This window comes from Cornus florida, unplaced genomic scaffold, assembly GCF_030987335.1.
Source record: "Cornus florida cultivar Cherokee Brave unplaced genomic scaffold, ASM3098733v1 CherokeeBrave_3.0.0_Hap2_Chr11, whole genome shotgun sequence".
NCBI lineage: Eukaryota > Viridiplantae > Streptophyta > Magnoliopsida > Cornales > Cornaceae > Cornus > Cornus florida.
Genome location: NW_026775581.1, coordinates 27,973,534 through 27,998,683, shown reverse-complemented (window position 1 = coordinate 27,998,683; position 25,150 = coordinate 27,973,534). Strand labels below are relative to the sequence as shown.

The 25,150-nt window shown below is 32.7% G+C and overlaps 3 protein-coding genes across 3 annotated transcripts; 1 reads left to right on the top strand and 2 right to left on the bottom strand.

Annotated features, from left to right (window-relative positions):
* The first annotated feature begins 1,939 nt into the window (after positions 1–1,939).
* LOC132280918 (protein MOTHER of FT and TFL1-like) lies at positions 1,940–4,889 on the top strand. Its single transcript, XM_059782672.1, has 4 exons — positions 1,940–2,134; positions 2,278–2,339; positions 2,438–2,478; positions 4,669–4,889. Exons 1-4 carry the CDS (start codon positions 1,940–1,942, stop codon positions 4,887–4,889), a joined length of 519 nt encoding a protein of 172 aa, XP_059638655.1.
* A 3,693-nt stretch (positions 4,890–8,582) lies between these two features.
* On the bottom strand, positions 8,583–9,507 carry LOC132280916 (protein ALP1-like). Its single transcript, XM_059782671.1, has 3 exons — positions 9,451–9,507; positions 9,138–9,369; positions 8,583–9,061 (listed from the first exon to the last, which is right to left on the bottom strand). Exons 1-3 carry the CDS (start codon positions 9,505–9,507, stop codon positions 8,583–8,585), a joined length of 768 nt encoding a protein of 255 aa, XP_059638654.1.
* A 792-nt stretch (positions 9,508–10,299) lies between these two features.
* Positions 10,300–11,255, bottom strand: LOC132280915 (uncharacterized). Its single transcript, XM_059782670.1, has 2 exons — positions 10,902–11,255; positions 10,300–10,830 (listed from the first exon to the last, which is right to left on the bottom strand). Exons 1-2 carry the CDS (start codon positions 11,253–11,255, stop codon positions 10,300–10,302), a joined length of 885 nt encoding a protein of 294 aa, XP_059638653.1.
* Between the last annotated feature and the right edge of the window lie 13,895 nt (positions 11,256–25,150).

Genomic DNA, 25,150 nt, shown 5'->3' with positions numbered 1-25,150 from the left:
ATAAAAAAATCCTTACAAGAATTAAAGTAAGGTGATGCCTAATAATACAAAATCGCGGTTGTCCAGATTCATGAAATTAAAGTGAAAGTAAAGTTTTGCCAAAAAATTAATTGGTGCAGTACCTAATTGATGCGGACGACATCAATAGCGAGGACAGAGGACGGCCACCAATGATGACGAGGATGGAGGGACAGCGGCACAGACGACGGCGGGACAACGGACGATGTCCATGGAGCGGACAGAGGACCACGGCCAACGATGACGAAGACAAACGATGCATTCAGATCTGAGAGAGAGTTATGGTGATTAAGTTGATTAAAGAGAGACAGAGAGTTAGTTGTGTAGATGGAAGGGTTGTCGTTAGTGGACTAAGCCGGTGGAGTTGATTTGTGACTCGTGAATGAGTGATAGAGAGAGAGAGACTGACGATGGGATTTGTTGTGGAGAAGAGGCAGATCTTAATGGTGGAATGTAGTTTTAGGGTTTTTGATATCTTACAAAATCAACGGATGAGATGGGTTCTAATTTAATGGATGAGATGAAATCTTATCTGGGCTATGGTGGATTTTCTTTGGGCTAGTGAGTTATAATGCTTGGGCCATATTAATGAAAAATATGAACTGAGCCAACCTTAAAAATAATATGGACTAAACATTTTAAATGTACAATAAAAACAAATGGGCCTGATATATATAACGAGCCTGATACGAGCCTTGTTAAAGAGCCTATGTTCACTAGCCTGTGCGAGCCGAGCCTAACGTTGCTCGGGCTCGGCTCTTTTAGTAAATGAGCTTAGAAATTGGGCTCGAGCTCGGCTCGTTTGCTTAATGAACAAGCCCGAGCCGAGCCCGAGCTGCTCATGAACAGCTCGGTTCATTTGTAGTCCTACCGATAATAATCTGATCCGATTAAAATTATATATATAATTATTTATCAATAATTTTACATATATATATATATATATATATATATATATATATATATATCAATACTCCTATTAAAATTGTATTAGAAGTAACCTAAAAATTCAAAAAAATAAAAAAATCATAATGTTATATATATAATAGTGTGGTGCTCTTATCACATGCTAATAAATCTCTTAATAGGCATACTAATAATATTATACTCTTAATTTATTAACAAAGAGTAAATAATTTTTTTTTTCTTTTCCTTTCATATTAGAGTAAATATATATATTTTTCTTTTCCTTTCATATTTTACTTATCTTTTGTTTTATATCTTTTTCTTGTAATTATTATTTTTTTATTCTCTTTTGACATTAATTTATATATATATAAACCTACATTTTTATCAGATTGGATTATCGAATCAAATATTCGTTTATTAACAAATCGGATTCGAATTAACTTACAAAATATCCGTCGAATTATCGGATCGACTAAAATGCTTATCGAATTCGGATCGGATCACCAGTCCGAATCCGATCCATTTACATGTCCACATAATTGACCCAAAAAAACAAATCATTTGAGGTGATAGTAATTTTTAAAATTTGCCGATCCGAATTCGATCCGTTTACATGTCCACATAATTGACCCAAAAAAACAAATCATTTGAGGTGATAGTAATTTTTAAAATTTGTCTAAGATTTGAGCCCAAGGAGATATAATACATATAGATAGATATAAATTAAATATATACTGTCCCTAGCTGGCTTGGAAACCCTTCCCACTTGCATTTGGTCGTCTGAATGAATTCAAGTCATAACAGACGTCTCTCTCATCATCCCCACACGTGTCTACAACGTCATTTCTTTCACCCACCATCTCTCTCTCCCTCATTTTATTTTACTTTCTGATTCCCTAATTTGCATGTTGTATGGGCTTACCCAAAAACCGCCAGGCCCCTCTCTTTCACTTTCACTCTAGCTATATAAGTAGATAACATATATATATATATATAGATATAAAATTGGGTCATGGCTACGACTGTAGATCCTTTGGTGGTGGGCAGAGTGATCGGGGATGTGGTGGACATGTTTATACCCACCGTTAACATGTCTGTTTATTACGACTCCAAACATGTCACCAATGGCTGTAATATCAAGCCTTCCGTTGCTGCTAATCCTCCCAGAGTCGTCATCTCAGGCCACGCTGATAAACTTTTTACTCTGGTTCGTTTCATTTCATTACTACTGTTATATATGTAAAATATTAATTTTTGAGTTAGCTTAGCTACTATTCAATGCATGCAAGTTGATTATTTTCATAATTAATTGATCAGTAATTGTGTAATTAATTGGTTTTATATATATAGGTGATGACAGACCCAGATGCACCTAGTCCCAGTGAACCCTCCATGAGGGAGTGGGTTCATTGGTCAGTCTCTATGTTTTCATTTTCTTAATTTCTTCTCCTCCCAAGCTCTGTGCGCGCACCAGCTAATTTTATTTACTTTTTACCTTATTTATTTTCAGGATAGTCACTGATATTTCTGGAAATAACAGACCTATCCGAGGTAAAAAGTGTTCATCATCTCTTCGTTAAAATGTTCACTTTTTTTTTAGGTTAATTTATTTTTCATGTCTGATTTTCACTTGTCGCGCGCAATCATGCTTGCTAAGCTAGTAATTAGCAACGTTGTGTTCTTTATGATTATATATATATACACACACATATATGCATTTCAGTCTGTCTAATCATTTTTTATTTTTTAAAAAGAAAAAAATATATATATCTTCAAAAAGTAACCAGTCCTGCACTATTGTACGTACATATATACTCAGATCATTACACGGATTGTATTGGAGTTGTATATGATGGGACATGAGCCAGTAATTTTTTTTCTATTTCATTTTTTAATACAGTATAATTTAGTAAAATTTGCATCACTCATTGTTAAATTGAGAATTTAATATCACAATTAATTTGATTGTATTATATATATATATATATATATATATATATATATATATTGTCCCTTATAATGTATTATGCATTCGATATACGCAAAGGGGGTAAACTTTAAACCTAGAATGATTCCAATGCAAATTCGTGACACGTGTGTGCCACTTGTCTCACTCCTCTGTCCAACATGCAAACTCATACTGTTAACAGGTGGTATGTTAATTTGTGTCTTACCTCGAAGTCCAGGATTGTTGCCAAATTCCATTAAGCTCCGTTTATTTGGATATAAAATATTTTATAGAAAATATTTTTTTATTTTTTGGTGGTTGACTGCGTAAAATATTTACGAAAAAAAAAATATTAAAATTTAACAAAAATAACTTATTCATCAATTTTCGACAAGTTATTTTACATGTCCCGTTTGATGAATTCGACCTCAACCTCGATATAGGCTTTTGCCAAATACCAACAAAGTAAAAATAAAAGAATATTTTACTTAAAAAAAAATATACTGAAAATTCGTGACACGTGTCTCACTCCTCTGTCCAACATGCAAGGTCATACTGTTACACATGCCAAACATTAAAGTTGACAGGTGGTATGTTAATTTGTGTCTTACCTAGAAGTCCAGAATTGTTCGCCAAATTCCATTAAAGTCAAAATGTTCTGAAGTTTTGTTCTAATTCTTTTTTTCTTTCTTTTTCTTTTAAATTATTTTACTTGTTAAAAGGAAGAGTTATAGTTTTACATTTGCATATTATTTTAATAAATAATAGGTTTTTTATTTTTTTATTTTTTTTCGGGTTAAGATAAAACGTTATTAAACCTTTCAAAAAATTGTGTTCCTTGTGTGTTTACCGGTACCCTAAAATCAAACTAGCTACTTGTTATAACTCTGTGTGGTTTTATACTATTGTTAATATATAATAAATTAAGTTTTAAAGAAAGGAAGTTGAAAAGAAAAAAGTTTGCATATTATATATAATAAATTTTAATATTAAAATTTGGATTTGGGTACGGTTGATTTTGTTAGCGTCTTAACTTAAGTTTAACCTTAATTAAGTTCAGATTAAAAATTTGTATCCTAAATTCAACACTAATTGTTAACATGGTTGCCCAAACTCGTTAGAAAATGGGCAGGTCTGGAATTGAGTTCGGACCGACTCGCCCAAAATTGCACACCAGTAAAAAGTACTCAACCAAAATAGTAGCAAAAAAACCAAAGGACTTCAGATGCTCTGCAGTGGGACCCATCATGGGTCCGGGTCCACTATAAGCATCAGGTGAGACTTGTTCAGAGAGCATATTGTTAAACTTCCATTTGTTTAATAAATAAGATTTTAATTTAGACAGGAACTCTATTTTCTTTAGGGTAGAAGATTAGCAACTTGAACGGGACAAGACAACATTAATTGTTCCTTACAACCTTAATTCCTTGAACATCACTCCTAGCTACCATTTATTCACCAAGTAAGTTTAGGCTACATTTACTTAAGTGAGACTTTTCAATTGTGCATGATTTGTTATTAATGAAAGAAAACATAGATTGAGAAATATTAAGTTGATAAGCATTTATTCACTAAACCAACATCCCCTCAGACCCCTCATGTCGATGAGTTTATATATTGTTCCGACTGTCATTTGAAGTAAATTTCAAGTAAATGATACTTAAAATCGACAATTCAGAGTCCAGGGCATAGGCAAGAAAGAGATATATATATATATATATATATATATATATATATATAGTACATTTTATGTGGATAGGTTTAGCATGCTAACCAGAATGGTTTGTGTGCAGGAAGAGAGATCTTGGCATATATGGGACCACGGCCACCGGTTGGCATCCACAGGTACATATTGGTTCTTTATCGCCAGAAAGTAGCACTAGGTCAGATTGAGCAGCCCGTGTCACGCGCCAACTTCAACACACGAGCATTCGCACATCGACTTGACCTTGGCTTGCCGGTATCAACCGTTTATTTCAATGCCCAGAAGGAACCAGCGACTAAGAAGCATTGAATAAGAACCTTCCTTCAATGCTTGTTAGCTAGCTAGCTAGGTGTTTACATGGTTTTGCGCAATATGTTTTTTTGCAAGAAGTGTCTGTTCGACTGTCTTTGTAATTAGGATTTTGGCTAGCTAGTGTTAATTGTAGTAGTACCTTTTAAATAAGAATCTACACTTCAATGCTTCAGTTAATATGTATGTTGGTTCTTGTGGAGCTTCTCTCTATGTGCTTATCATGCTTATAATTCCTATAGGATCATTTCACTGAGCTACCACCCCACCTCAGGGCCAGATTTTCAAAATTTTGAGGGACCTGGGTGAACTCTGAAATACGGGGTCTTTTTGTAAGTGCAGATTTTTACACTAGAACACTTAAGAAAAAATGAACAAGAAAGTACGACTAAATTTAAACGAGTTTGACAACAGAAGAAATATAATTGGAATTCAATGTCTTTTTCTTCTCATTCATCCTTTATTTATATGGACGCGTGGTGTACTGCAATTGATGGGGAAATTCCTCTCCACACCTTTATACATAAGGTTTCATACAAACAAAATTTTTATAAGAATGCAAAAATTTCATTAAAATTAGACGATGAACACATAAAGTGTATTAAAGTTGAAAACACAAAACAAAATTCCGTCTTGGTGCTTTATAAAGAATACGATCCAATTTATATCAAAAAGATTTTTAAAAATATATACATTGTACACAACTTAGTCATAAAAATCAAAATTCAACTTCATATTAAAATAAGTGTGATCGATTGATCGTCTTGCATTTTGAGTTGCAAATTTATCAATTAAACTGTTACAATCAAATTTCTCCAACATATATTTTTCAATGGATATCATAACCAATCCATTCAATTTTTCTTGTGACAAAGATCGTAGGTAATATTTGATCAATGTCAATTTTGAAAAGCTTTTCTCAACAGATGCAACTTTAACTAGAATAGTTAATAATACTTTATTATATTTATTTTAATTAATTAATGAATCTTTTTTATCTTTTCAAGTTATTTGTAATAAAAGATCAATTTCGGAATAAAAATGGCAAACAAGTGAAAAGTGACTACAGCAAACACGTTTATATATTTGAAGTAGCCAAAGTTTAGCACAAGAAAGTACTCCAACAGAGATGGTAGGGTGGGCAAGCACTCTCTAAGAGGTCCCACCTTCAAAATCCCCTTGTAATTTATTGGCAAAAGTTTCTTTAGTCTTTCATTCCTTTGACCTGGTTTGTAACCCAGACAATAATAGGATTCATTGCATTTCTTAAGTTCGTTTTTAAAAAAAAATAAATAAATAACATGAGAGTCAATAAATATATATATATTTTTTGTTTTGCTTTTTCATCTTTCTGCATGTGGATCACAAAAATCCCAACTTTAGTTTATAATTTAGTGGGCCAGCCCAATTTCCTTTTAGAACCCACTAAGCCCATTCCCTGTTAGCCCAGTTTTAAGTTAATGAAGCAAAAGGCCACTGTAGCAAAAATCAGTGTTCCAAAAAAGAAAAAAAAAAATTTGTTGAAGCCAATTAGTGACCTAACCCAATTTCTTTTATAGCCCAGTTTTTTTTTTTTTTTTTTTTTTTTTTTTTTAACTTATTCCTTAAACAGCGCAACCCAAATTTGAAGCCCTTCTAAATTGGAGGCCATAGGCGACTGCTTCGGCCGAACCTGCCCCACCTAATGAACTGATATTTGGTATAATTTTTAGATCCATCAACTTCTTAAACCATACAGCGGTCAGGGGATTGGAGTTTTTAAAAATTTGAGGGTTTTCTTTTCATGATCTTGATTCAAGTGTAGAGGCCATTTCCATGTAAGAATAAGATGATGATTCACACATCTTATAATACTCCAATTCTGGAGAGAAAACGTGTATAGCGATGTATCACGCTAGTAGTGTCAAAAGGCTTATTCTCGTCACATGGCCATATAGTACATATAGGCACATGGATTGGAATTTTAAGTTCTGAATCTATACAATAAAAGTGTTATCTCCAATTCTACGAGCCTCTACATCAATATTGGGCTTACTAACCTTTTCACTCAAATAACTTATTCTTATAAGATATTGATTCGATATTGATTCAAGTGTAGAGGCCATTTCCATGTAAGAATAAGTTATTTTTGATAACTGCTCAAATGTAAGGCATTTTAACACTTAAATTAGGGTATTTTAGTCCATTCATCTATCTAACTTTCATGTCTTAAGTGTTTATTTGTGTTATTGCCAATTTCAGGTTAATAAAGTTCAAACAGGCTAACAAAAGCCATTTAGCCCAATTTTGGAGCTAAGGAGCAAAGTTGGAAAGAAACCAAAGGCCCGTTTACTAATACTTTTACTTTTTTACTTTCGCTTTTTCGAAAAGTAAAATCATGATTTTGATTTCTTTGAGATGAAACAGAAAGTAAAATTATGTTTAGTAAACTGCGAGTTACTTTTAAAATTTGAAAGTAAAACACAGAAAGTGTGTTTAGTAAATTGCTGTCTACTTTTGAAATTTGAAAGCAAAACAAAGAAAGAGTGTTGAGTAAAAAATAATAAATTTCTATTTTTGCTTTTAGTAATTTACATTGTTTTATATCTTTTTATATTTATTGCATTTTGGCATTTATAAAAGTCTATTAACAAATAAAGCTACAGTATTATTTTAGCCTTCACATTATTGCTGATTAAATTTAATCTTAGAAGAACAAATTCAACCTTCATAATCAACTTAAAAACTGAGGCTAATGATTTCTTCTATTTTTTTGGGTTACACCCAAAACTTACATATTAGTAATGCATGGCTATAATTACTAAGCCTATGTTAAACCCTTTTCCACAATTATTAAAGTAAATGTCATTAGTCTGCTCCTTATTTTATTTTTCACAAAAAGATAAATCATTTATGGCTCATTACCAAATAAAAAATGAAAAATTATTAGAAAATAATTCCGCTGCTGAGGTTTGAACCCGGGATTTCAAAAATTAGCTGAAATTTCCAATGTGGTACAGTAGATCTCATGCTAATTATTCTGCATTTTATGAAATTTATATTACAAGAATGAAATTCTCTATCGATCCTTTCAGTCCCTACCCATGGGGCCATGAACTTTATTAAGATATGCTCAATTGGAGTGTTGGAGAAAAATTCTGCTCTCCTTTATTGAGATTTGTGGGGGTTAATTGGAACTTTGTAATTTTACATGACACTACAAAGTCTCTACAAAAATCAAAGTGATTATAATTTTTAAAAATAAGCTGAATGAAAGTTAAGGGATACTATAGTTGATCTACTAGTTAAATCGAAATCAACAGATTCGGATCATAGGATTTTATCTAGGAATGAATCAAAAGTGCAATATCATACAACATCATTAAATTAAAGATGCAACTAGAAAAAGATGTCACATTGTTGCAACTCAATGTAATATAAAAAGATGTCAGATTATATTAGTATAGTAACAAGTAAAACACAACTCTGATTTTTCGGCCCAGCATACACATAATATCAAAAGCATACAGATTATAACATGAATTCAAATGGCATTTAGATACAAAATTAATCCAAATAAAAATAACAATATTACAATATCCAAATAAAAAATTAATCCTAATAAAAAGTAACAATATTACAATATCCAAATAGAAAAATAAAAAAATAACCCTAATAAAAGTGATAATATTATAATGAGCAAATAGAAGTGATTCATCTATCACGATAGTTGTTCCACAACTCATTTGCAACTGCATCATAGGTTTCACTCATCTCTTGAATTAGCTCATGTGTAACATTTACTCTCTGAGAAGTACCACCTAGCTCCACTTCTTCTTCTTTTTCTTCTTCTTCTTGAAGATTGACATTCTCATCCCCATATTCATCAAAAAGACGATCTAAACGGGCTTCGTCACGAATAAAATTATGTAATGTGCAACAAGCAATAACAATGAGTGCTTGTACACTCAGTTTGTAAGGAGGCATCAACTTAAGGATCGGCCAACGCATTTTTAATATACCAAAACAACGTTCTATCACATTTCTCAGTGACGAATGCCTATAGTTGAATAGTTCATGAGGACCCCTTATTCGTCTCCCCCTATATTCCTGTAAATGATATCTTTCGCCACGATAAGGTGCTAAGAAATACCTCATATTGGTGTACCCAGAATCCACAAGATAATACTTACCTGCACAAACAAAAAACAATTACTTTTTTTCTAATTTAATATGATATCTTAAACATATGATATCTTAATTTAATACCTTCGGGTGGCAACGAAAAATTCATTGTAGGATCAAAAATAGTTTCCAATAATACTCTTGAGTCATTCGCGGAGCCTTCCCAACCTGCCACCACATATGTAAACTTCATGTCGAAAGAACAAATAGCCATTACATTTTGTGTTGTGTCTGATTTCCTTTCACGATAAGGAATTTGTGAAGATGCTGGGACATTTGCATGGATGTGTGTACCATCAATTGCACCAATGCAATTCTACAACACATTATTTTGTTAGTAAATATAAATTCACAATACCAATTAATTAAGTAAAAATGTTTTTTTTAAAAAAACTACCTGAAAGAATGGAAAGTATTTCTCATTATGTTGAATCTCCAATGGTACCTCGTTCATATTTGGTGGACATATTATACTCTTCCCTAATTTGCAAACATACTTTAAAACTCAGTGGAAATATTTATGCACAGTCCCCGTAGAATGTTGATATCTTTCTGCCACCACTCGAACACTCTCATTGTGTGCTAGAGTATACAAGAACATTGCAACTTGTTCTTGTACGGTTAAGTATCTAGAATCTTCCAAGCCCAATCCCTTTAACCGTTCACATAAATTTCTAAATACATGTTTATCCATCCTAAAGAGTCGATAACACCTAATGGGGTGGCCATTTACTAGTTCAAGTATATAATTATGGCCTTGAAGCATAGAAGTCATACATGGTCTTGGTGGAAGCATATAATGTTCCATGTACTCTATGAACATGTAAATAAACAACAAACACACCCCCATTTCCTCCTTTTCATTTTCTTCATCATCATCAATTAAAGTAGGCAAACAAAATGGATCCATAATGGTAAACCTGATGCAATGAAACATGAGATGCATAAAATGATAATGCATTCAATAAAAGTTACGGGAAAACACTAAATTCATCTTCAAATGACATATATAATATCTCATATTAACACATAAAAAAGGACATAAATTAAAGCAAAGAAATAATAAACATTAGCAAAACAAATCCAGGGATTTAACATCAGACATAAGTTTACTAGTTCTAAATCACAGACATAAGTTTACTAGCTTAAACAAATCCCAAATAGAAATTACAAACACCAAAAGAAAAAACATTGTCTCAAACAAACACAACAATTGCAACCCATCAACACATAATGTTGCAGCCTATCAATCTAGTCCCAGTTGCAGCCTTTCAAGCCAGTCCCGCTTCTTCTCATCACTAAGGTTAACAAATACTCTACTCCATAGCGGATCTGCACGAAATTGTTTTAGGGCCTTGAAAAATGTGTCTCCATCAATTGGTCCCATGTCTTCTAAGATTTGCAAGCATTCAGTAACTTTAGCGGAGTCTTGATCAACTTGAGACATACCACTTGAGCCTCCACCCTTGTCTAGTGCCTCTGCCTTTTTCTTAAAATATTCGCCAAATCCACTCGTAGCAGAGGAAATTGTTTTTTGAAAGCTCTCTTTAGTTAATCTTGTACGAGTGAGTTCAGGAGACCGACTCCTATGACGAGAAGTATCCACCACTTCATTGATCTCATTAGGATTTTCATCTCCCTCATCACCACTTATACATGGGCTTCTATTTGAAGGATAAGCACGATTATCAGTTGCATATGTATCACCAAATAAGTTACTAAGCAGATCATAATGTTTGCACCCTTTTTTCCGAAACCGTTTGGCATGCCTGACTTGCTGCAATTATATATTATTGTTAATTTATATGAAACAATAGATAATATTATAAATAATATATTCCAACTAACCTTTTCCATCTCCTCCCATTGGGCATCTGTAAGTGTGACCTGACCAGTTACAGGGTCCCATGACAAACCAGTGTTGGATAGAAATTTTTTGTATGCTTTATATCTGTCTCTCAACCCATTGAATTTATTCCTCAATTGTAAGTTCGTATACTTTTCTTTAGTCAACCTTAACATCCCTTCTTCTAAATTTTTCCATCCTTCAGTAGAAAATGTGGTGCTTTTTCGATTTCCATTCTTTCTTTCTTCTTCCATCAAAGTTATTAAGATCTCTTCATTTTTTTCACTCCATAGAAATTGAGAACTTTGATCCTCGACCACATTATCCCCGTCCAATAATTGAGTACTTTGATCCATCACTACAACAATTAATACTATGTGAATAATTACTATATACCAAAGTGGCTAACACAACTTAATTGAGTACTTTGATACATCACTACAACAATTAACACACTTCTACAACTTAGCATTGAACATATAATACTGTGAATGAACTCCTATATAATATTTGAAAATTTTTAAATTGTAACTATTATCTACTCTACTTCTACATTAAGTGTTCAAGTACCATGTTCACAGAGTAAGGGTTCAAGTATCTAAGAGGAAACTGAAAATTAAAGCTATTCAAAGAATTATTAACTTAACAGACTTAACAGAAAGCTCATTCTAAGCATGTGGTAAACTAATTAGACTTTCCAAGTGAGAATCTCAGAAGTATCCCAGGAGTCCCAAGTCAACATCAAACAGTTTTCATCAGAAAAAAATCCAGTTTATAATTACATAGTTCTTATGGTAACTATAGATTACCAGCAGTTTAAAGAGAGAGAACATTTGCAGACTTAGATAGGCATATTTCTACTTCTTTTATTATTATTATTATTATTTATTTTTTGAAATGCATATTTTCAGTTTATATGATAAAGTATGTTGTACCAAATAGTAGTAAAAAAACATATTTCAGCATTCAAAGCATTTAACAGGGTCTATTATAACAATGACTATGAATTCAGATGACATTCAAAAGGAAGTTTTGGAGAAAAATTGACCCATCACATTTGTCATCGTGTGTGGAAGAAGTGTTGCTTTATTTTCCTCTGCTAGTAGTTTTGGATTAAAGTAAAAAAAAAAAAAAAAAAATTTCTATGGTCTCTAGTAGTTAATTAATTCAATATTTGGCCATTTTCAGGATACTTTTTTTCAAGATGTGTCTACAAAGTAACCTCTATATATTAATATGAGAAACTTAGAAAGAAACTTAGAAACTACATTTGAAGGCCTCTGAAAATTTAGCATGGCATTTAATGCAATAATGATGCTAAGATACATATATAAGGACAAAACTTTCGTAAGACTTGGGCAATGAAAAATTGCTTTAGCATATTTGGCTCTATGTGGCACATGTCATCTGCAATATGAATAGTGTTATGACAATCTCAAATTGGTTCATTTTCTTGGTAGATCTGGATAGGTATCTTATTAGGTACCATCAACAAGAATCTAGTTCCAGGAACACACACAAACACACACACGCACACCAGGAAAAAACATAAGAAATTCCAGCCATTTGGCCAAGTTGAAAACAGAAGTAGGTAGCTTAGAAGTTGGGACTCATAGGTTTCGACATATATCTAATGCACAGAAATGACAATCAATTCAACAATCAATCTTAAACTCATAAAAAAAAAAATTACCAATTTATTTCTAAACAATTCACCACTCAGTACCCTATCTCTTCTTTTGACCAATTTACACCCTATTTGATAATCTACAAGTGGAAGCAGAGTGTGAGGTAGTTCATGGCAAGCCCTTTCCAACACTGTGGAATTCACTCAAAAGCATGATGGATAGATTAATGACAGATTTAAGTGTAATTCATTATAACTATAAATTTGTTAGGCAATAAATTCTAAAAAATTTGAGAGATGTTAGAGGAACTTTCAAAAATGAAGCCTTTATATATAAAATTTCACATGCACAATAAAATGACAACCAATTAAACAATCAATCTATAAAAATCGACAACCACCAAATCCAGCCAATGAAAAATATTTTAAACACTTCTTCTATTTTCGGAAATATTTTAAACAGATCATGTAAATATATACACATTCAGTAAACGAAAACAAAGGAATCAAGGCTGAAGAGGTCTTTGATTTGAGGGCACTGAGACAAATTGTTATATATACACATATAGATATACACATACAGATATACACATACACATTCAGGAATAAAATTGCAGATTCTAGGGCAAAATCTTCATACACGAGGAGAGAGAGCATCTAAGAAGAAAGAGAATCTGAGAAGAGAGGGTGAACTTACAGGCGAAGTGTTGGTCGGCCGTTGAGTCTCCATTGCCGATCGACGCTCGCAGATAAGGGATGACGATCGGTAAAACTTTCTTGTAGCAGATGAGGTGAGAGGCTAGGGCTTTCTTGAAGCAGACAAGAGGCAGAGGCTTGCAAACGATGATATAAACGAGACAGAGTTTAGGTTTTAAAGCTACAGTATTTAGCGCTACAGCGCGGAAATTACTTCGTCCGCACAGTATAGGAAGTAGAGAAAGTGAGAAAATTTCACTTTCTCTTCTCTTCACAAATTTAGGAATTACTTTCTCAAAATCAAAAAGTGAAAGTAATTTAATAAACATCATTTTACTTTTATTTTTGCTTTTTCAGAATTGAAAGTAGAAAGTAGGAAATAATTCATATTACTAAACAGGCCCTAACGCTTTTACTTTCTTACTTTCGCTTTCTCGAAAAGTAAAATCATAATTTTGATTTCTTTGAGATAAAACAGAAAGTAAAATTATGTTTAATAAACTGCGAGCTACTTTTGAAATTTGAAAGCAAAACACAAAAAGTGTGTTCAGTAAACTGCTGTCTACTTTTGAAATTTGAAAACAAAACACAGAAATTGTGTTTAGTAAAAAATAATAAATTTCTATTTTTGCTTTTGGTTCTTGAATTGCTTTTGGTTCTGATTTTGTTAAGATGTAAAATCAACATGTATAAAGAAAGAAATGGTTTGAAGTAGGCAATACACTCTAATCCATAATGTAATATTGATTGAACTTTTTTTTTTATTGGGGAGTTATCTAATATATGATCCATCTCACTTTTACATGCAAGAAATTACTGGAGTTTTCATGAAAAATTGCATGTTACACTATGCAGCCTACAAGAATATATACCCAGTGTGGGCTTTGGCAGAATACCGAAAGCGGGTTCCATTGCAATCAAAAAGTTGTAGCTACATAACTAATGCCTAATTAGATTGAATTCATGTAATAAAGAAATATCATGTATAATTAATTATTGTAGTAGTAGTAGTGTGTGTTATTAATGTATCCCATCTCTGTTGTTTCTTCCATATGGACAGGGTCAATACCAGTTTGTTCATGTAAATCTATTATATGTGGGAAAACGCTCAAACGCCTTTAAGTAATGAAGCATTTCCCCTGTAATAAAGTTGAAATAAGCTCGGGCAGATTATATTAGTATAGTAGCAAGTGAAACACAACTCTAATTTTTCGGCCCAGCATACACATAATATCAAAAGTATGCAGATTATAACATGAATTCAAATGGCATTTAGATACAAAATTAATCCAAATAAAAGTTACAATATTGCAATATCCAAATAGAAAATTAATCCAAAGTGACAATATTACAATATCCAAATAGAAAATTAATCCTAATAAAAGTGACAATATTATAATGAGCAAATAACAGTGATTCATCTATCACGATAGTTGTTCCACAACTCATTTGCAACTACATCACGGGTTTTGTGATACCCCTCGGATTCGAGACACGGGTTGATCAGGCCCAGGCCCAAACCCGAGGGATATCAAACAATTAATATGTTATAACGAACACAGAATACAAAATTGAATTTAAGAAATAAAGTTTAATAGCTGACGGAAACTAAATTAAATCCTTTAACAATAAATACTTAAATTCGGTAATCCAAAACCTCCATAAGTTTACAACTCGGGAATCCATCTCTAGTGGACCCCTAATAAAAATCCCAAACTAAATGAAAGTAAAAACTGAAAATAAAATCCAAATCTAATATTTGGAAAGAAGTCCTACGTCGTCGGTAGAATGGAAGATCGTCTCTTTTCAGCACGAACAAGCTCTAGACTGGAAATGTCCGATACCTGAAAAATGATGAGTGGGTCAGGCCCACATGCAAGTTCTATACTACTACTACCCAAGCAGAGACCCGATACGCATGTACATCCTAACCAATCCAACAATAGCTAATAGTCCGTAGATAAATATATATAATCACACTACAGGACTCTCACTAGACTACAGGCCTGTCTCAACCTGACTAGTAGGCACCATGCGAAAACGCACCCAAAGGTGGGCATGACTACCTAGTCCTAGCAGGGTACACATCCAACCATCATAGCCAGTTATGCATCCCAATGCATATACGCTCCCTAACCAAGGACTCTGAGACTCAGGCTCATATCGTGGCATCATAAAAATATATTTAAATTCCATTTCAAACCAAAGTGTCACTCAATTATTTATTGATTCGACATAGAAGACAGGTAGGACTTAACTTTTGTTGTTAATCCATCCCTTAATCCAGAGTAGGTAGGACTTAGGATTTTTGAGCTAATCCCCCTAGTATGACACCGTCCCATACCGGTGCATACAAACCATCCATCCAGTATTGATTATATATATATGATAGCATAACATATCAATATCAATATATCTAATCATAAGCATAATAAGAATGTTTAATTAGCACGCTTGTTCCATACATCTAGTACCTGATTCTCTGACAAATTTTTAAATGCAGAGAAGAAATATAACCATCCTGTAACTCACAATAAGCATCATAACAATAACAATAGTATATACATGCTTACTTGTAATTATTCCACAACATCCCACAAGTTGACATAAATAAATTCTTGTTAACGTCAACTGGTTTCATATTACGTATTAACTGAATTTATATTAGTTAATAGGTTTAATCCCATACCACTGATATATGATTTACATATCAAACTCCTAATTCAATTGCTAAATTAAAATTAAACAACTTGAATCATCCGCACAAGGCAACCATGTAAACTTTCTTAACAATTTCATAACGTCCCTTCTACTAACCTTCTATAGTATAATATGTATTTTCATGCCTTCTGAAGTTTTAGTAGAATTTAAACATCACTGAGAACCTCTAATTAAACTCTCAGTTGCCCCTGGAAACCCATTAACCCAAGCACAGGAGCTAGCAGTCTCGCAGAAAACCAAAAAACCAAAAAAAATAAAAACGCACAAAGGAGCCGGCTCCACCCAAAGTGGAGCCACCTCCACTACCAAGTAGAGCCGGCTCTACTACAAAGTAGAGCCTGCTCCACTTTTTAATTGAGCCTGCTCTACTTGAAATAGAGCAGGCTCCTTCCCCTGTGCGTCGTTTTTCCAATTCCGGCGGTGTCCGGCTGTGTTGATCCTCCAAACCAAATTCTTGCTGATTAAAATTAAGTCCTTGGGTGTTCAAAAGTTAATTAACTCCCTTGATTAATAATCACATTCAGTGGGAACAAGAATTAAACAAAATATTTAAAAACGGTTAACATGCACCTAAAAGAAAACATACTGTTCAACTTCTTCTCCAACTCCGGCAACTTTGTTCCTCCAACCCAAGTTTATAACTAATCAAAACTAAGTCCTAAGGTGTTTTAGAGTTAACTAAATTCTTTACTTATTAATCAAATTCAATCTGAACAAGAATCAAGCAAAACAGATTAAAACCGAATGAAAACACATACATGAACACATACTGTTTTGAAACAATTACTTGTGCAATCATATTAATTTAACTTTATTACTTCCTGGAACTAAATTAGCGATGCAAAGAACACAGGCCAACGAGATAGAGTAAGTTATAGAACTTGCCTGTGAGATTCGGTTCAAAAATCTCAACGTCTTTCTTCTAAGTTTTCCGGCGAACTACCTTCTCCTAGCTCCCCTGATACTTCTACCTCCAATACGTGTGGTTAGGGTTCTAAACCCTTGGCAGTCATATACAGATATATATATAGGCCAACTAAACCTAGGTGCAATTAAACCCTAATCCTGTTACTAGACAGAAAAAAAATAAGTCGGCTAAAATACGTGGCTTCCCAAAACTGATAAAATCCTAATTTAATAAATAAAACATTTAACTTAATTCAAATAAATACTAACTAACATAAACAACCAATTTAAAATAAAACAAATAATCAATTTAAGCAATTAAAGCAAAACAAAAATTTAACTAAATAACAATTTAAATAAACAAACAAACACCATAACTACAAATAACTAACTAAATAAACTAAAAACACAATTAAACATTTAAATAAATTCCAAAACTATCCTTTTAAAATTAGGGGTATTACAGGTTTCACTCATCTCTTGAATTAGCTCCTGTTTAACATTTACTCTCTGAGAAATACCACTTAGCTCCACTTCTTCTTCTTCTTGAAAATTGGCATTCTCATCCCCATATTCATCAAAAAGACGATCTAAACGGGCTTCGTCACTAATTCTCATCCCCATATCCATCACTATAACAATTAACACACTTCTACAACTTATTAGATCATAATAAAATAAATGAGCAAACAACTTAGCATTGAACATGTCCCCCGGCGGGCTAGCAGTGATGGTAGGGCTTGGGCCTTGCACACACGAGGCCAGTGTTCAAATCCTTTACCAAGCCTTCTAATTTCGTCGACTAACCTGGTGCTGTAGCTGTGGGGCCGGCTGCAGTATCCCCAGTTTGGTGCCCCGGGGGTGGGTCCGAAGGGCCCTGCCTCAGGGAGTTCTGGGTTATCAAAAAAAAAAAAAAAAAACTTAGCATTGAACATATAATAGTGTAAAATAATATAAGGAACAAAATCTCTATATTATAGTAACTAAACAACAATAATCTTATGAGGATGCTCATAATTAAAATAATAATAATTAAGTTCATATATTATTAGTTGATATTGAAAAAATAATAATAATAATAAAAATAAAAAATAAAAAAAATCACAGTCCACTTAAATGTAAGTTATGCAACCATCAGTTTTTCTTCAACAATTCTGTGAACTGGCCAATGTTGTCTACAATTGTCCCTCTCAAGTTACAATTGTCCCTCTCAAGTTATGTTGTCTACAACCACTCTTGCGTATCCATTTAAGTGTCATACAAACACCAGTGATGAAGGGTTTTCAGTTACCACTTCTTATTACCTTACCATGGAGTTGAAACAAAGGAAAATGACTATGAGATCCTGTAAGGGTGAATGTAGCAAGTCTGTGGTGAACTCAGTTTATTGTAAAAAATTATGGATCAAAGTGGTAGTCAAAGGAAAATGACTTTGAGATCCTGTAAGGGTTTTCAGTTACCTCTGCCTTTTTCTTATCTTCTTATATGATGTTCATTTTTTCCCTTTGGGCCAACACACAATACCAGACCCCAATAGAGTGGGATAGAGATTGGGGTTCAATTTAGAAAGCCATTACCCAGTGGTGGTTCCACCTATGCAGGGTGTACGAAGGGAATTAACTAGATAGAGAGTTACCTCTGACATTCCTTGAATTAATTCTCAGTCCAGTTGAAATGGTTCTCAGGCAGTGGTCAGTTTCATATTCTATTTTGGTCAAATTCTGAACTTAACAGAAGAATATTCCATCAACAAACTAAGCAGAGCTTTGCATTGTAATATTGCAAGAGGAACTACAGAACTTATAAAAAGTAAAGAACCTTCCCTTCCACATAAATATGGTGGCAGTTTTAGCCCCAACCTTCCTTTTAGTTTTCACTTTATCTTGATTTTACTGAAGTTGGAGAATCTATGAAAATGTTAATTCTAGATAGCAGGTAAAGAGCAATTTTGCTCAAAATTCTTTATTTTTTATCGATTTTCTGTTTTCACTTCAATTCAAGCAGCTTGAAAATATCACGCATTGTTTTTTTTTTCATATCTTTCTTGTATGCCAGAGAACCACATCACAGGATGAGGAGTTGGAGTTGCTTTTTGCTGGGCTTTCTCTTTATACAGAAATCCATATTATACAGGCTGTGGTCAGTTTCAAGCAAAATATCTTTTGATCATTTTTCTATGTGTCTGTGTCTTCTTTTATTCTTTTCAATGTGTTCATAGATTGTACAGGCAGTGGTCAGTTTCAATCGAACTTATCTTTTGATCATTTTTTTGGGTGTGTGTGTTTTTATCTTCTTTGATTCTTTTCATAGTAGATCTATTAAGTGCTTGGTTCATTTCTATTTTAGTTATTTTTGGTTTGAAGCATCAGTAGCTTCTATCTTTAATAATTTTTTATATCAAGTCGTAAATTTGTAATACATATTGGTTAGTTTAATATGTTGACAACAAGAATTCTTACACATTTTTCTTTCGCTATGAAAATGTAAGTGCATTCTTAGGGCCATGAAAATGCTTAGGAAGATGATTGTGCTATTCACTGTCTCATGAATACAATTCTTGAGTCTGATTTTAGCAATGTATTGATCTTTCGCAAAAAAAAATAATAATAAAATAAAATAAAATAAAAAATAAAAAATCTGTAATTTTTCTTTGCCACTCATAACAGAATGAACTGACATACAAAAATCATCTATTTCTAGGATCATTCCTAGGTTCCTGGTGAATCAATTTATGGTGTCCCAGGCACCATATTTCCACTACATTAAAGGGCAGAAATTAAGCTGCATATCTCTCTTGTGAAAAAATAAAATTGCTATATATACACATACAGATTCAGGAATATAAATTGCAGATACAGATATACACATACAAATTCAGGAAGAAAAATTGCAGATACAGATATACACATACAGATTCGGGAAGAGAGAGAGCATATGCGAAGAAAGAAAATCTGAGAAGAGGAAGAATCAGAGAAGAGAGGGCGAACTTACTGGCGAGAAGTGTTGGTCGGCCGTTGAGTCTTCGTTGCCGATCAATGCTCGCAGATCAAGGATGACGGGTAGAACTTTCTTGAAGCAGAGATATGAGGCGAGAGGCTAGGGCATGTTACGGATGATGATATAAACGAGACGGGTTTTAGGTTTTAGAAAGTTAGCGCTACATTATTTAGCGCTACAGTGTTGAAATCACTTCCTCCGCACAGTATAGGAAATAGAGAAAGTGAGATTTTCTTACTTTCTCTTCTCTTCACAAATTTAGGAATTACTTTCTCAAAATGAAAAAGTGAAAGTAATTTAATAAACATGATTTTACTTTTATTTTTGCTTTTTCAGAATTGACAGTAGAAAGTAGGAAATAATTTCTGTTACTAAACAAGCCCCAAGGAAATGGTCTCGGAGGAACTTTGATCGATCAAGGGAATCCCGATCAATCGAAGATGTTTACAATCGATCGAAATAAGGCGGGGCCAACTCAGCCAAGTGGAAAAGGCCAAAGAAGATATTTTCGAGTCACGTCAGCTTCGATCGATCGAAGTTAAGTGTTTAATCGATCGAAGAACTTCAATCAATCAAAGTGCCTGGCAATGTGCTGTCTAATTCCCAAGCACGCCGAACTTCACCTAATTTGTATAGCTACGAATTTCCTCTAATCACAGGCTATTTTTCTAACTTGGTGGCTACTCAAAAGAGAAATGTAATGAATTAATTAAACATCTATCAATCTATCTTGTAATTTTCATAGAGTAGATATTTTTACATAGTTTTCTCTCTAGAATTAGGGTTTTGGGAAGAAAGCAAAGATAAAGATGATGATGCCAACCTCCAAGTTAGTCCTTGAGGGTTCCATGACCACTACAATTAGTGGTTAAATCCTTCACTTGAGGCTAGAGATAGCCCCTAAGTTTGCTTCCTAGACCTATTCTTTTGTACATTTTTGGGGATTTTAGTTGTAATAAATGTTTTGATCTTGAATAAATATAGATCTTGTGATTTCTACTTAATTTGTATGGATTAATGCTTTCAATTGATTATTTAGTTCTATCCATATATCTATGTATGCTAGAATGAATGTTCATGTGTTTTTCTCTAGATTTAATGAAATTAATGCATGTCTATGTGTATTAATGTTGTTAATCTAGCGATGGTCAAAACATAGTGCTTAATTGAATACTCTTGTGATTTATTTGATGGTTCACACTTGCTTCTTGATGGATTGTGCTACACCTTTAGTTTAATTGGTTTAATTTTCATGTCTCTAGCCTAGTTGTAGTGTAATTGCTTTAATTTCTTAGATAGGTGGACAATCCATTCTTGTTTCTTAATGTTCCATACTTATGAATGCAAAGAGTACATTTCTTTAGATTATTGTGTGTGTTCTAATTGTGGTTTAATTAAATGGATTATGGTCTCATTTGATAGGTCGTGCTATTCACTAGATTGACTAGATAATCTATACTTATTTGTCATCCATGCTTAGTTTTCAATTAGTGACACACATACACACACACATATTTTTACAACTTAAATGTCCCCATTAATTTATAATTGCTAATGTTTGGTGAAGTGAAGTTTAGTGGTGAACTATAAGCTCCAAGACCTCTATCTCATTTATTTTTCGTCTAATTTCTAGATTGATAATTGCATTATTTTTAATTGAACTTTAGTTTAATCAAATCAAACCCCTCTTTTGATCATTCGACCTACTGCTCCATAATTGATTCTAAAGCACGATTCATTTCCCTTGGGACGATCCTACTCACTCTAGCTACTTTATTAATTAGTAGTGGTAGTGGCATTCTATAAAGTGAAACTTGGCCACACTACACACTCTTGTTGTTGGTACTAGGCGACACTCCAATTTTTGTTAAATTTTAATATATTTTTTTCTTCGTAAATATTTTACGACAACCAAAGTTACAAACACTATAAAATAAACAAATATTTTCTGAAAAATATTTTACGTCCAAACAAACGGAGCCGAATATAACTCTGTAACTATTAATTACATAATTACATAAAGAGTTGGTCATAGAATCTTAAAGGCTCCGTCAAACAAATCAAAGTAATTATTAATTAATAAAAGAGTTTATATTTCTATCATGCTTTAGAGTCAAATGTCATAACGATAAAATTTTCCTCTACTTTTGGAAAGTTAAAGCAAGCAAAGCAATCTGGAGGTTGGAAAGTTTAGCAAGATAATTGCCATACAATGATTTTGGCCTTGTGTGGGGGAGCTTCTTAACACCCAAAGTCTTTTTTTGATAATTCCTTTTAACAAAGAATTTTGCCTAAAGGAATTTAGCACAAAAAAATATTTGGTGAGTCCACTTTTTATAAGTCATTTAATAATTAAAAGTCATTTAATAATTAAATAATTTTTTATTTGAAAAGAATACCCATATCTTTTAATAAACCACCTCCCCATTGTTTGCTACGTGAAAGATCAATCTTCACATCACCACTGTTTGAACATGAAAGACCAAGGTTGAGATAATACCAAATAAATTTTTTTAAAAAAAAAATTATATTATAACCAACAAAATGAGAATGTGATAAACACAATAAGAAAGAAAATCATACTCCTCCCTTTTCCTTTAAACCCATTAACCTCCTCATTCTCTCTCACTAAGCCAACAATGACAAGAAGACCAACCGATACATTTATATATCACACACATACACATACACACACACACATAAATATAGATAGCTGTTTATTATTTTTATCAACTGGAAGCTCCAGAGCAGTGAGAAATCATTAGATGGTCCTAGTCTATCTGACACTTAGTGGACTAATTCAATAAGAACCCTCCGATAATGAAACTTTGTAATTTATTAATACACTTTTATGGGGCCATTTTCTCAATTTTAGAGTCTGTATTTAACTGGTCCACTAAGTGTTAATGGTCCAGGACCATCTAATAATTTCTCCAGAGCAGTCCACTGCTAAAGTGGTGTGAGAATACACAATTTCGGTGACCGGATGTTGAAATTATCCAAAAGCAAAATTCGTTGTCTTCATCCTTCACGTACATAATTTTCATCCATATTTCAATCTCTAAAAGAACCCTCAACATATAAATTTCATCTTTTAACACCTGTGCAAATAGATCCACCATGTCTGTATAAAAAGTCTATGTAAATTTACCACCATTTGAAGTCCCTTCCCACTCTCTCATTACCCTATTCTCTTATGTTCTAATTTTTCAGATTTGTTGCATATTTGAAGAACATATTAGAATCATAACATTGTACATAAGTGAAATTAAGGATTGTGCAGTCAGGTCACTAGCGACAAAGCGGCAGAGGAAGGAGTGGTGGTGGCGGCCACGTGATCGGCCAGTTTGTTTTGTCATTAGCCGTCAATGGTGAAGCATAGAGATAATTTAAAGAGAGAACTTGTAAAGAGATAATTAAGGATAAGATTGTATTTTACGTTCACAATTATTCATGTTGGGGAAGTGGGTTTTAAAAGCAAATATGAGTTGCTTTGTTGAATGGGCTTTTAAGGAGTCATATTTTTGTGGAAGTCGGTTTCAAAATTTTGCCAAACAAAGAAACTTATTGTGAAACAGACTTTCTGGGTTTAGAAGCCCATTTTGGGGGATAAGGAAACCCAGCCAAACACGGCCTTTTATCTTCATTCTTCTTTTATTTTCTTATATGGTAAATGTTGTATAATTTGATAATTGACCTTTATGTAAGTTGAATTGAATTTGTGATTTTTAAAGGAAAATGTACAACCTTTTTATATATGAAATGTTAAATTAAATTTGATTAATAGTTATTTTAGTAGTAGAAAAGTTTCAATAAATAATTTGCCAAACTGATAGAAAAACTCTTCTCACACTAGAAGCTCTTAGAAAATATAATTTTCTAACATTAACTTATAAGTTATGGCCCATTTGCCTAATGTTTTTGCTTCATATTTTTTGTTTTTGCTAGTATACTGTAGCGAAACAAAAGTACAAAGTATATTTAGTAATGTATATTGTCATTTGAATAATACCGAAGCGCTTCCAAAATTGAGGCCAAAATCGAAAGCATAAAAATAATATTTTTGTTTGCTTTCGCATTATAGCAAAGCACTGTTAAAAAAAAAAAAAAAAAAAAAAAACATTTTTAACTAGCCATTCAATTTTTTCAAACTTCCAACACTTTTTACTAAACATGCTTTCATATTTTTGTTTTCAAAAATTTTATAGCAAATTTATGCTACCAAACAAGTTTTGAAATAGTAACGAACACATTCTGGAAACAAAAATATTGATTCTTCTTTGGATCAAAGCAAAAGTATGAAACAGCAGCGGCTACCAAATAGAAAAAGTAATTACTTTTGTTTCTCTTCCTATTTTGCTCAAACGGTGTCTTAACATGAGATAGTAAAAATTATGCCAAACAACCGTTAAAGAAAGATGAAGTGATGGGTAAAGACTATAATTCATAATTGCGGTACAGAGACCATGATTCGTAATTAGAGTATCAGTCACTGTGCTGATATAACAACGAACTCAAATAAATATCAACGCTGAGCATCTCCAAATTGTGTAACCATATTAAACTCTTAAAAAAAATAATAAATAAATAAATAAGTTAGGAAACGGACAGACAGGTAAAAAGACTAAAAAGTGGCATTCCCCAATTTCCAAGCGTTCTGCCTACAGAATCTGTTTGCGTTTCCTTTTATCCACATATATTAGGCGAGTTGATGTCATGTTCACGTGTTAGGGAGGTTGAAGTCAAATTCACGTGTTCCACTTATTGTCGACAGAATATCTTTTCATCAGTCCAATTAAGGATTGGATCCCGCAAGGGGACCACTTTATTATCTGTCTTCTCGAGTCAATGGAATACCACTTCATTGTGTTAAAAAAATAAAAAGTAAAAAACAAACAAACCCCACTTTATTATCTTGTCATCTAGAACCATGGAATAAAATTAGGGTGTTCGTGATTTGATTTTCGTGGATCCAAATTTTTGTAATCCACCACTGCTTTGTAAGACAACGGATCTAATTTGTAGGATGATGGATCACATCCGCGAATTAAAATTTTTTAGTCCTATATATATATATATATATTTAAATACTAATTCAATAAATAAAATTTTAATTTATCAATATTAATTCATATACTTAAATGATCATTAATTGATATATTTTTAAAATTCATTAAATGAAAATTAACTAATTAGATTAATAAATATTTTTTTTAAATATATATATATAAATCTCACGGATTAGATTTTAATAGTTCAATTTGTGATTCAATCCGTGAGTTATGGATTCAATTTTTTTTTTTA